This window comes from Lindgomyces ingoldianus (genome assembly GCF_010093535.1).
Source record: "Lindgomyces ingoldianus strain ATCC 200398 unplaced genomic scaffold BDR25scaffold_20, whole genome shotgun sequence".
NCBI classification, from domain to species: domain Eukaryota; kingdom Fungi; phylum Ascomycota; class Dothideomycetes; order Pleosporales; family Lindgomycetaceae; genus Lindgomyces; species Lindgomyces ingoldianus.
This window is the reverse complement of record NW_022985181.1, coordinates 775,591-788,083: the sequence shown is the minus strand read 5'-3', so window position 1 is coordinate 788,083 and position 12,493 is coordinate 775,591. Positions and strand designations below refer to the sequence as shown.

The window sequence follows — 12,493 nt, the reverse complement described above, 5'->3', positions numbered from 1 at the left end:
TCAAGCTGCTTCTCGAGAACGGAGCAGACGTAGCAGGGGGTAATAATAACGCGTGGACGCCACTCAACTCTGCTTCGTACAACGGCCATCTCGAAATCGTCAAGCTGCTTCTTGAGAAGGGAGCGGAAGTTACAGGGGCCAATAAAGACGGATGGACGCTACTACTCAGGTCAGCATCAAACAACGGCCATCTCGAGATTTTCAAGTTGCTGCTCGAGAGCGTTTCCGATGTCAACTCCCTTGATGGTCACTACGGCTCCATTCTGCACGTGTTTGCTTTCAAGGGATACACTGATCTACTACGGTTGGCTTACAATAAATACCACGCAAATCGATCTCTTACAGAATATCATGGTAGAACTCCCCTTCAGCTTGCTTCGAGAGGCGGACACTTTGACACCTTCCAATACCTTATTAGCTTAGGCCTTGATCCTAGCACTAGGGATGAGAAAGGAGAAGGACTGCTACATTATGCTGCCTCAGGAGGTTCATTACAGATACTTAATGCCGTGCTAAAAAATGTTCTTGTTTCTTCGCTCCAGAGAGGATATTGGAGCCCCATTCATTGGGCTTGTAGGGCGGGAAACCCTAATGTCATAGAGCGGTTGATTAATGAAGGACTACGCAGTGAATGCATCAGTATCTCTCAGCCAGAGGGACAGTGGAGTCCTATCTCTATCGCTATCTTCCATGGAAACGAGAAGATGTTGGAAGAGTTGTCCACATCCTGCAGATCTCTGCTGGACGTAGGGCTGCATTCTGTGCGACTCCGTGGTATACGTCATGGTAGTTATTGGTGCAATGGATGTTTTCATGTAAGTGGATAGCTCAAAGGCGTTGAAAAAATCTCATACGAACAGGACATTTACGGGCCACGCTTCCACTGTCGCACATGCCCAAACTTTGATTACTGTTTCATGTGCAAGCCCTTTTTGGATCATATACATAAAGACCATGAATGGGATTACGTGGAGTCTCATTTCAAGCCTTCTGCGTAGGGAAAATACGGTCCATAAATATGTTTCTAACTCGACGGTTGAGCTGCGCAGCGGCAGCGAAGAAAGTATTCCACTTATACGAGCTTGCAGCTTGTTTAGAACTGAATCCTTAGCCTTAGTTGGCTTAACACAAATTGCGTTCGCCGAGGAGCATTTTTGAACGGGTGGCATATTAAAAAGCATGCGGGACCTTCCATGCGTATTATTCCATATAAATGCACTCCAAAGCTAGTGCTGGCGTGGAACAAGTCGAGATGCATAAACATGATGGGTGATAGTTAAAGGTGCCAAGTGTGGTGTGGTATGGTACATCGCCGCCGCAGGCAGGGAGGATGGCCGACCCGCACCGGCTATAGAGTGGCGAAGTGGCGAATTCTAAAGGTGTTTTCAGGGTGTTGAGTTGGTTGACTAGCCAACATAGTGTTTATTAGAACGTAACTGTTACTGTTAGTAGTGTTTTTAAGGCGTTACTAACAGCAATAGAGTTTTATTTTTACAGAAAGAGTAAATTAAAACAGCCTTATAAGTAGTAATAGTTACTGCTAAGTTAATTAATAAAAAAGCTACTATTTAGTGCAGTTACTGCAGTACCTAGTGTTTCTAAAGGCTTTAAAAGGCTTAATTTTAACACAATCTTTCTAATATAGTTATAGAGATTGTTTAACTCTAAGTAAACAAGTCTACTAGCAATATAGTTGTATTGTAGCTATAGAGCTTTAATTATAGAAGGTAATAGCTAGTTCTAATTAATTATAATTATTTTTCTAGCTTTACTAAAGCACCTCTTACACTTGTAGCTTATAGTAGAGATAGATAGAAAATTAAAGGCTATCTTATATAGCATTAAATAGTGCTTACGCTTAATTTAATACTACTAAGTAAGTAGATCTTTATAAATTATATTATTTTTAGCTAGAATAAAAAGTAAAATTAAGTAGTATTAATGTACTACTATAGCTTATTTACTATGTATGCCTTCTTAGCGCTTAATAATCTAGTAAGAAGGTAGAGATTAACACATAAAGTTTTTATAAACTGCTAATTATAGTATTTACTACCTAGTGTTTTATGTTATTAACTGTTAGCAAGTATTTTTATCTTTTACTCTTACTTTTAAGCTTTATATTATGTGTAAACTTTTTTATACCCTTCTTAGCCTTTTTTTACTAAGTTATAAACAACGCTTACTTGTTTTAAAACTAAATAAAGTATAAAAATAGGTTAAAAAATGTTATAATATAATAGTATAAAATAAAAAGATTTTTTATAAAAGTTATAAAGCATGTTATTAACTTATTAATGCTTTATTTATAAAGCTTTTTAAAGTAACAGAACTATGCTATTTTCTAGGCCTTATAGAAGCAAATCTAGAAGTGTTAAAAATGTACAAGAGTCTACTAAAGAGATATATATCTGTTTATACCTAGATCTTCTTTAAATTGTTTAGTTATCTAATAAAAAAACTTAAAAAAGTTTATAAGCTACTTAGCTTTATTTTAATTTTTATTAGTAAAAGTGTTAGCTAAAAAGCTAAAACTATTATACTTATTAATTCTACACTTATTAGCAGCTTTTTATAAGTATATAAACTTTAAGATAGCTTTTTTAAGATCTAAATAGCAGAAAAGCATTAGAGAGGTAGAATTCTATCTAATCCTACTGTCCTACGCTAGTTTAAGTGTACTAAATGTTTAGAAAAAGTCTTTTTTAAGTACTAAATACTATATAGTAGTAAAAAGCTCTTTTTACTTATATAAAGCTATAATTATGTTTATAAAGTTATAAAGTTTACTAATTACTTTACACCTTTAATATAGCTTAAACTTTTACTATATATAATAGAATTAGCTATTATGTTAATTATATGCTCTATATAGCGTATTTAGTGCGTATTGCTTATAGAGAGCTTAGAGTGCTTATTAAGGGCGCATATAAAGGTTCTATTGCTATTAGAGGCATTATTCTATACAAAGTAGCTAAATTTTAATGTAATGCTATACTTATTAAGAACTATAATAGCTGTGTAGGTAAAGTTTAATCTAAAGTAGTCTTTAAGTAGATTTTTAAAGCTAATAAGATCTTTTTAAGCTTTATTATTAGCATCTAGATAGAAGTTAAATTTAAGGTTAATAATACCACATAAACTATTTTACTTGCTAATAAAGTAAGTAACTACTACTAAGAAGAAGTAATAGTTTAGAGATTTCTACATGTTTATGCTTAACATAATTTTACTTTTACTTAAATTTAGTATTAATTAAATGTTCTTCTTCTAAGCTTCTAATGCATTCTAAATATAGGTTAATAGTGTAGTAAAGGCAGATAGGAAAGTAGCTAGAAGATTAAGTTAATTCTAGATAATAATGCCCTAAAACGATAATACTATAGCTTACTAAAATAAAACATCTCTAACTATTATAAAATTTATAAAAGCTTTTAGCAATTTCTTTCTACTATAGTGTGTAAGAGCTTTTAGCACTACTTTTAGTAATCTTTACTAGTTTAAATAGGTTTTAATACAGTACTACGCTATCTAGAAGATGTAAAATCTACTACTTTACATAGTTAAAGTATAAATTTTTATAAATTAAAGTAAAAAAAATAATTATATAATTGTCTACTTTTTAGTTAACATACACTATAGGTAAGCTACTTACACGCCTAAGTTACTTACTTTTACTAAAACTCTACTAGACTACTTTTTCTATAACAATTTGCTTAAACTGTTCTATTTAAAGTTACCTAGTAAACCTTATATCTAAAGGTTCCTTGTATCTGCTCTAACCCTGCCCCGCCCTCTGCTGTACTTCTATTCTAACAAGTATTTAGTTGCACCTCTCTCTGTAGCTAGTTTAGTAGTTTTCTAATATCCTTTGTATATGGCCTATAGGTGTTAATAGCATTCCTATGTTTCTAAATCCCTACGCACTTCTATATGTCTCTAAGTGGATTTATACCGCATTTAAACCTATTGTCTTGCCTATGCTGTTACACTTTCTATACTAATGTATTTCTAACAACACTACTTAGACATGTTAAAAGAATGTTAAATATAGCTTACACTTTAATTTTTTAAACAAAACATAACGTATATTACAGGCAGGTTGCTTACACACCTAAGTTGTTTACTTTTACTAAGACCTTACTAAACTACTTTTCTTACACTAATGCATTCTTAATAACACTACTTAGACGCGCTAAAAGAACAATAGATACAGCTTATACTCTAGGCTTTTAAATAAGATATAACACCTTTAAAATAACATGCTGCAGCTATGTATAAAAGTTTTTAAAAAATAATAAATAACTAACACACTAAATAACTTTTATAAGCTAATTTTATAGCTAACTTATAAAAGCTAAGTAATAATAAAAAGTAGGTAATTATTAAGCATATAATTAAGCTATATATATAAGGATTTTTCTTTTAGCTAGTAGCTATAGCTAATATAGCTAATTTTTTACATGCTAAGTATAATTTAAGCTATATTAGCATAAACTAGCTTAGTATGTTTATAAAGTATTATCTAAAGCTTAAAGTAAAGTTTTAAGTATAAGTATAGTTAGTAAATATCTAGCTTATTTTACAGCCTAGTTTATTAAAGTTATATATGTTATTATTCTAAATATTATACTTAGCTTTAATATTTTTTATAAAGCTAAACTACTTTTAAATTACTTAAAAATTTTTATAAAAAGCTTTTTTATAGTTATAGTTAACGTACTTCACGGGCGAGTTGCTCACACACCTAAGTTGCTCACTTTTGCTAAGACCCCACTAAACTACCCTTCCTACACTAATGCATTCCCCACAACACTACTTAGACGCGCTAAAAGAACTTTAGATACAGCTTACGCTCTAAGCTTTTAAATAAGACATAAAACTCTTAAAGAAATGTGCTGTAGCTATGTGTAAAGTTTTATAAAAAATAATAAATAACTACAGCACTAAATAACCTTTATAAGCTAATTCTACAGCTAAATTATAGAGGCTAGGTAATAAAAAGGAGCAAGTAATTATTAAGACTATACTTAAGCTATATGCGTAAGGAATTTCCCCTTAGATAGCATTTATAGCTAATATAGCTAATTCTTTGCGCGCTAAGCGTAATCTAGGCTATGTTTACATAAACTAGCCTAGTACATTTATAAAGTGTTATTTAGAGCTTAAAGTAATGTTTAAGCGTAAGTATAACTATAAAAGAGCTCTCTATAAGAGTTCTAGGGTAATTTAGAGCAGGTTTAGCCTTATAGAGAATATTAAAGCTAAGTATAGCATCTAGGATAATAACACGTACAACTTTAGCAAGATAAGGTTTATAATTAGCTAAATATCTCTTAACTATACTTACGCTTAAAACTTTACTTTAAGCTTTAAATAATGCTTTACAAACGTACTAGGCTAGTTTATGTAAATATAGCCTAGATTACGCTTAGCGCGCAAAGAATTAGCTATATTAGCTATAAATGCTATTTAAAGGGAAATTCCTTGCGCATATAGCTTAAGTATAGTCTTAATAATTACCTGCTCTTTTTTATTACCTAGCCTTTATAATTTAGCTGTAGAATTAGCTTGTAAAGGTTGTCTAGCGCTATAGTTATTTATTATTTTTTATAAGACCCTGCATATAGCTACAGCACATTTTTTTAAAAGTTTTATGTCTTATTTAAAAGCTTAAAGCGCAAGCTGTATCTAACGTTCTTTTAGCGCGTCTAAGTAGTGTTGTAGGGAATGCATTAGTGTAGGAAGGGTAGTTTAGTAGGGTCTTGGCAAAAGTAAGCAACTCAGGTGTGTGAGCAACTCGCCTGTGAAGTACGTTATACTTAAACTTTACTTTAAGCTTTAAATAACACTTTATAAATATACTAAGCTAGTTTATACTAATATAGCTTAAATTATGCTTAGCGTGTAAAGAATTAGCTATATTAGCTATAGCTACTAGCTAAAAAGAAAATTCTTATATATATAGCTTAAGTATATGCTTAATAATTACTTACTTTTTATTATTACCTAGCTTTTATAAGTTAGCTATAAAATTAGCTTATAAAAGTTATCTAGTGTATTAGTTATTTATTATTTTTTAAAAAACTTTATATATAGCTATAGCATATTATTTTAAAAGTGTTACATTTTATTTAAAAGCCTAAAGTGTAAGCTATATCTAATGTTTTTTTAGCGCATCTAAGTAGTGTTATTAAAAATGCATTAGTATAAGAAAAGTAGTTTAGTAGGGTCTTAGCAAAAGTAAGCAACTTAGGTGTGTAAGCAACTTGCCTGTGATGTACGTTACTATATAAATTGCTTATTAATCCGTTTGTATCTTATGCAGCTTTTATTCTACTTAATTACTTATACACCTACTTTATTTAAGCTAGGGGTGTGTGTTTACAGTAGTTACGCATAGCTTTTACAGTCACGCATAGCTCTCACGCATGGCTCTTACAATAGTTGCATGCATGTTACAATAAGTCTTATGTTGTCAAGAATTACCCCTTTTCTGCATATATATAGACCCCTAGGTGCACTTCTCTAGCAATTAATCCAGTTCCTCATATCTCTGTGCTCCCACAAGCTCCACATATTCTTAAGTGGCCTTTACTTAATTAAGTATTAACACCGAGTGCAGTCCGGCTTCCAGGCGTTGGCAGGACATCTACCTACCTCTTTGCCTTACTTGATCGCTAGCGCTGCCTATCTACGAGAGTGGCATGCTTACCGCCTACCTACTGGAAACCTATACCATATCTAGTTGAGTGCGAAGAAGATTGTCGTCCTCTAGAAAATTGGAAATACAAACTTTAGCCTGAAGCACCTTATCAAGATAGTAGAGATCAATGTGTTGGTTCGACTAGGAGCAAGTTGCTTATATGTATGTGGTCTCGATAGTTCCTGGGCACGTCCCGTCCCCCCTGCCGGAAAGGCGAGTCCGGTGTTGTTCTTTGTGAGAATGGGAGTGTTCTCGGACTATTGATACAAGGCTAATGTAATCTCTAGCTAAATAGCTAAGTTACATTCTAACCGTCTCCATAAGCCAACTTATGTACCAGAATCCCGCCATTCCGTCCTGTTCTGTGTGAACACGCCCATGTGGATTAGAAGATCTGTGTATGATCTAGTCCCAGTCTCGACTCTTCTACTAGCTTGTAGGAAGGGATTGTACGAAGCAAATGTTGAGCATTTTCAAGAAGTCGCTGCTTTTGAATAAGCTATTTTCCATCTGTGTGGGTAGAGGGTTCTGGGGCGAGCATGGTGTAGTTCCTCAGCAGTGCCCATTCTTGTCCCTCTCACCACCGATTTAACGCGATGGTGGTTGATAGAGCTAAGTGTATTAAGATAGGAACTATGGAGATAATTGCAACGACTGTAGTCAATTGGGTTTGCCTTGAGAATGAGACAGATATAAGATGTCCTAAAATAAGAACGTAAACTCCAATAGTGGCTAAAGCGCAGGATAGGAAGAGAAAGATAAATCATAAATGCTATGCCTATTTGAACCTTGGTGCTGCTCTTTAACAATCGGTTCATTGCATGGACCATTATGAGAAGGCTCATCCGAAGGCAGAAGGCAAGATCTAAGGAAGGAGGCAAGGAATGCATCTCTGAAGTATGGAATGCGAGTTTCAGGGGGGTGGGCAGAGGGTATTGAAGTGGATAGCGGCTATGATTGTATGTTGCCTGGACGCCCTAAATGACAGGAAAAGGGTAGTGCTAGACCAAAACATCGGGTGATTTAATTTGTAGAGCTATGAGGGGTTCGACAGTGATTTCAGCTCTGCGACGTCTAGCGTGAGTCGAAATTCGCACCCTAGCTCCTAGCGTTGCTCGGCAAACTTACGACCACAAAAATTCCTTCCTAGGAAGAGAGGCTTAGATAAATTGACATTTACCCTTGAGTCTGGATAGCTTGGGCGTTTTATACAGTTAGCATACGGCTTAACCCTGTAGTTACGATTCGAATGCCTTTAACTCCCCCTCCGTCCACTCCCATAACTTGGCGGCCAACTTGGCATCTTTACTTGCACTTGTCGTCCTCCCAACCTTTCCCACTGGCTCGTAGAATACCCCATTCTGTATCTTCTCTTTCTTACAGGTGGCTGCCCAAAGTTGATTCTTCGCTCCATCCTGTATACTAATTTTCTGGCCCACCGTCGCCAACTCGCAAAAGCACTTGTTGAAAGTACTTAAGGTGTCTATCAGCCCTGTTCGGATAACTCCTGGGTGAATAGATACACTTGTTATCTGCGGATAATGTACCGCGAGCTGCTGGGCGTAGAGCACGTTGGCGAGCTTAGAATCACCGTAACGTCTGAATGCACCTAGGACGGCCATGTCGTGCTCTGTACGGAGTTTGTCGAAGACGATAGAGGTGGCGAATGCGAAACCTAGGGAAGAGCTGGATATGATGCGGACGTCGGCGCTCGGTAGTTCGGATGTTCGCAATAGGAGCGGGAGAAGGGTCTTAATGAGCAGTGCGTGTGCGAGGTGGTTGACGCCGAATTGCACTTCATAACCGTCACTTGTCAGCGCCTTGGGGACGGCCATAATTCCAGCATTGCACATCAAGATGTCGAGCCTTGTGTTGGTAGAGAGGACATGTTTTCCGGCATCGTGGACTGACTTGAGGGAATTGAAGTCGCATTGAACGAAAGCGATGTCGAGATTGGCATTGGCCTCCTTGGCGGATTGTATGACTTTTTCGGCAGAGGCTGCATTGCGGCCTGTGAAGAGGATGCGCTGGGGAGTGTGCTTGGAGAGTTGAAAGATCGTTTCTGTGCCAAGACCGGCAGTGCCTCCTGTGACGAGGATGACCTTGCCTGAGAGGCTAGGAATGTCTCTAGCCGGATTGAAAGAGAAAGACTCGGAACGAGTCATGGCAAAGAAAGGCTAAGGTGATCAAAAGGAGGGGAAGAGACAGATGAGAAGGCTTGATTTCTGTGAGAGAGAATGTGCTTCGAGGTGAGATGTGCAGGAGTGAAGGGGGAATAGAAACGCGACTATATAGCTGCTTATGCCCCAAGACTCTGGATTCAAAATTACTGAACGGACGAATTTCGGTTTCCGCAATCGCAAGATTTGTGCTGTAGCATTGCGTATGTCGAATCGTGAAAGGTGGGTTTGAGGGTTCACAGCCTTGTCGAGGGGCGGTGCAGCGGAGCAATATGCCACCGCCGAAGGCTGATTGGCCGGTAAAGTGTCGTCTCCTGCAACCTGCTTATGAGCCAACGTACTCCTTCCGTGCCGGAAATCCAGGATGTCGTTTACTTACTTAAAGTGGCCTGTGGCTGTGCGGGGTCTTGGTCGGCCTCAACCTACAGCCTTGTACTGCGACTTAGCTATGGCTCCGATCAACCAAATCAACTCTCTAAGAACACCGGCACAATCTCCACCCCCACAAAAGTCTGGCCGAAGCGGGTCGGCCATCTCCCTGCTAGCGTGCGCAAGCTGCATGGCGCTCCCCCGTGTCTTTTGGGAGAAGAGAGACTCGGCGGAATGTATTTCCGTACCGCTTGGACCCATGTCCGATATTGAACGCTGCAGCGTGCAGCCGCAGCCCTTCTCAGTCCTACCCCATTTAGGATGAACGGCAACTTTTCTGACATCCAAGGAACAGTATCGCCGCTTCGTGGGCTGACAGAGGAGCTACTGTAGGTCTACAGCGACGTTCACAACCCTATCCACACGTCGCATCATGGATGGTCTTTCGGGAGTGGCAAGCATAATCGCTGTCGTCGACATATCCGCCAAAGTCGCATCGCTCTACTTCTAGTACTCACTCGCTGTCAAGGATGCGAAGAGGGATATCAATTGCCTTAAACATAATGTTAAAGAAATCAAGGGTGTCCTGCAAAAGATGTGGCAGCTATCGGACAAACGGGGCAAAGCACGGCTTTCTACTGTATATGAGCTACTCAACTCGCTTAAGAAGTGCCGACAGGAGCTACAGGATTTGGAGACAGAATTAGAGGCGAGAAAGACTCGTAACGCTATGAGCTGGTTTGAAGATAGAGAAAATTATTTCTAGCCTGGAACAACATAAACAAATATTCAATCTAGCTCTGCTAGGTGACCGCACATAAATTCATACTTCGCCGTAATCTTTTGTAGGCAAAGCCGTTCACTAACTAAATAGATATATTGTACTTAATTTAGATTACAAACTAGACTTAGCCAAGCTGCCTACCACTAAATTCAACTCCCGCATGGAAGCACATAGCTCGGCATGCCCCCCAAACACCCGCACCAAGTTACTCCATCATATACAAGGATGGGCAAACAATAAAACAACAAATCTATATTCTGGTTAAACAGCGCAGCAGGCACAGGAAAGTCAACAATTACTTGTACTGTTGCCTAGACCTTTGCTAACTAACAACCAGAAGCTAACTTCCCCCTTAATAGAGGCAAGGGGGAGTACAGCAACGCCACGCAATTCTTCATCGCAATTACCACACATCTGGCTGTTCGTGTATCAGTGATTAGACTTAGAATTAAGAAGGCAATTAATGCTAGTCTAGCTAAGTATATCTAAGAAGGGCCTAAAGGATTAGTTTAAGAAGCTAATCCTCTAGCCATTTATTAAAGTAGCAAATTCACCAGCCTTACTTCTTCTTATTGTAATAGACGCGCCAGATAAATGCAAAAGAGACAGCAATATCTAAGCAATCCTCTAGCGCTTTTCGCAAATAAAGGGTCTTAAGCTAGTGTCACTGCGTATCTTTGTAAAAAAGCTAACGAGAGCGCTACATTCGCCTCTAATGGCATATTCTAAGATTCGGTCCTGCACAAGGTGTTAAGGGAAACAATTAAACATGACATACGTGTCTATCTCAAGCATAAGCCTACTAGGACTAGAGAAGAGCGCTGTCTTCCTTTAGAGTGGCCTAGAGATAGGTGTCTAGACGCTAGTAAACATAGCAGTCCCTCTGTTTGTCTTCGCGGCTATAGTCCGTTGTTTTGTTAGAGAAATTTCTAGGAACTCCTGGAAGGGCCTAGAGGAAATTCTTAGGTATAAAACATAAAACACAAGCAAGCTGTCATGATCAGGCTTGACCTTGGCCGCTTGCGGCCATATCGGACCAGAACGGACAAAGAACGATCAGCCGGATGCAGCGAGGCATGGACGAATGCAGCAAGGCATAGAACAGAGAAGTAGTGTGTATATAAGCAGTAGCAAATCTCTGCCTTAGAGGGCAGCAATTTGTCAAGTCTTTTACCTAGACCCTGACCATTCAAGGTCTGAATAATCTAGGTTGGATAAGAGCATTTCAACCTGTCTTCGTAGGTATTGTACACCTTCATTTTAACACAAGCTGAATATAACATACCTTCTTATTTTAAATTTACTCTTTGCAAGTTAATATAGAAAGGAAAAAGATACTCTCTAGAGAGCCCCCTTTCTGCCTACTTGCACACCTTATAAAAAGTGTACTAAAGTAAAATTAAAGATAATTATTAATGCTTAGCTTTTAACTACTTTTAAATTCTAGTCTAAAGTTTATAATATACTTTAGCTAGAGCTAAAGCAAGCTTTTAGCGTTTAAAGCTAAGTAACTACTTACTTTAATAATGTAACGAGGTCGGCACATTCAACCACGTGGCCTTCTCTCGCTTATAGAGGTTTAGGCTAGGCTAGAGACAACCGCTAGTGCTAGTGCTTACCCTAGCATTACCTATATATATATTATACTATGCGAGAATACTTAGCTTAAGTATTCTCGTGCGTACCTTTTAGTACAGTGGGGAAAGTCGTATAGTATCGGCTTGGCAGGCGGGGCGCCTACCTTATTATAAACAATAGCTAAACTTACTTTTTTAAAGCTTAAAGCTAAGAACTTACTTAACTTAAAGTTAAACTATGGAAATATAGCCTTTAAAAACTAAATTACATAATTATAAATGTAAATTAAGCAGCTAACTAGGTTAAAAACTGTTAGCTTTAATGAACCTCTACTACTTACTAAATTACTTTTAATAATGCCTTAAAACACTTTTACTACCTCTAGTATAAAAGACTCTTTAGGTACTTTTAAGCTTTTTTAAAGCTACTTTACTAAATATATACTTAAAATTAAAAACTTATAAATAGTTAAAAATTTATATTTAAATAATAATAAGCTTTTACCACAGATATGTAACGATTCTCATGAATCGTCCCATCTCGGGTCGCCCGGAACCTATCCGAAGGGTCTCCGTATCGGCTCCGACCCTGGCTCGACCCTGACTCGACTCTGCCCGGCCCCCTGCTGTTACCCCTATTCCCTCATGTATTTAGTCGCACCTCGCCCCCGTAGCTAGCTCGGTAGTTTTCTGATATCCTACGTACAAGGCCTATAGGTGTCATTGGTATTCCCAGGTCTCTGAGTCCCCACGCACTCCCATATGCCTCTGAGTGGATTCATACCGCATTCGGACCCATTGTCTTGCCTGCGCCGTTACATTGTCATTGGTATTCCCAGGTCTCTGAGTCCCCACGCACTCCCATATGCCTCTGAGT

The 12,493-nt window shown here is 37.9% G+C and overlaps 3 protein-coding genes across 3 annotated transcripts in view; 2 read left to right on the top strand and 1 right to left on the bottom strand.

The window, feature by feature from the left end:
- Positions 1 to 1,046, top strand: part of BDR25DRAFT_371623 (ankyrin) — a 3,568-nt gene extending 2,522 nt beyond the window's left edge. Inside the window, exons 2-3 of the mRNA XM_033697194.1 lie at positions 6 to 815; positions 861 to 1,046. Coding sequence (XP_033546470.1) covers positions 6 to 815; positions 861 to 998 — 948 coding nt within the window. The 3' untranslated portion in view covers positions 999 to 1,046. The remainder of the gene's footprint in view (positions 1 to 5; positions 816 to 860) is intronic.
- Positions 1,047 to 7,727: 6,681 nt separating this feature from the next.
- Positions 7,728 to 9,090, bottom strand: BDR25DRAFT_304352 (oxidoreductase). The gene has a single exon (XM_033690191.1). It carries the CDS (start codon positions 8,869 to 8,871, stop codon positions 7,945 to 7,947), a length of 927 nt encoding a protein of 308 aa, XP_033546469.1. The 5' UTR covers positions 8,872 to 9,090; the 3' UTR covers positions 7,728 to 7,944.
- A 760-nt stretch (positions 9,091 to 9,850) lies between these two features.
- Positions 9,851 to 11,139, top strand: BDR25DRAFT_356361 (uncharacterized protein; the record flags this gene model as incomplete). The annotated part of the gene is made up of 4 exons (XM_033695623.1): positions 9,851 to 9,993; positions 10,173 to 10,340; positions 10,399 to 10,471; positions 11,080 to 11,139. The coding sequence occupies 4 exons, from the start codon at positions 9,851 to 9,853 to the stop codon at positions 11,137 to 11,139; spliced, it is 444 nt and encodes a 147-aa protein (XP_033546468.1).
- Positions 11,140 to 12,493: the final 1,354 nt, after the last annotated feature.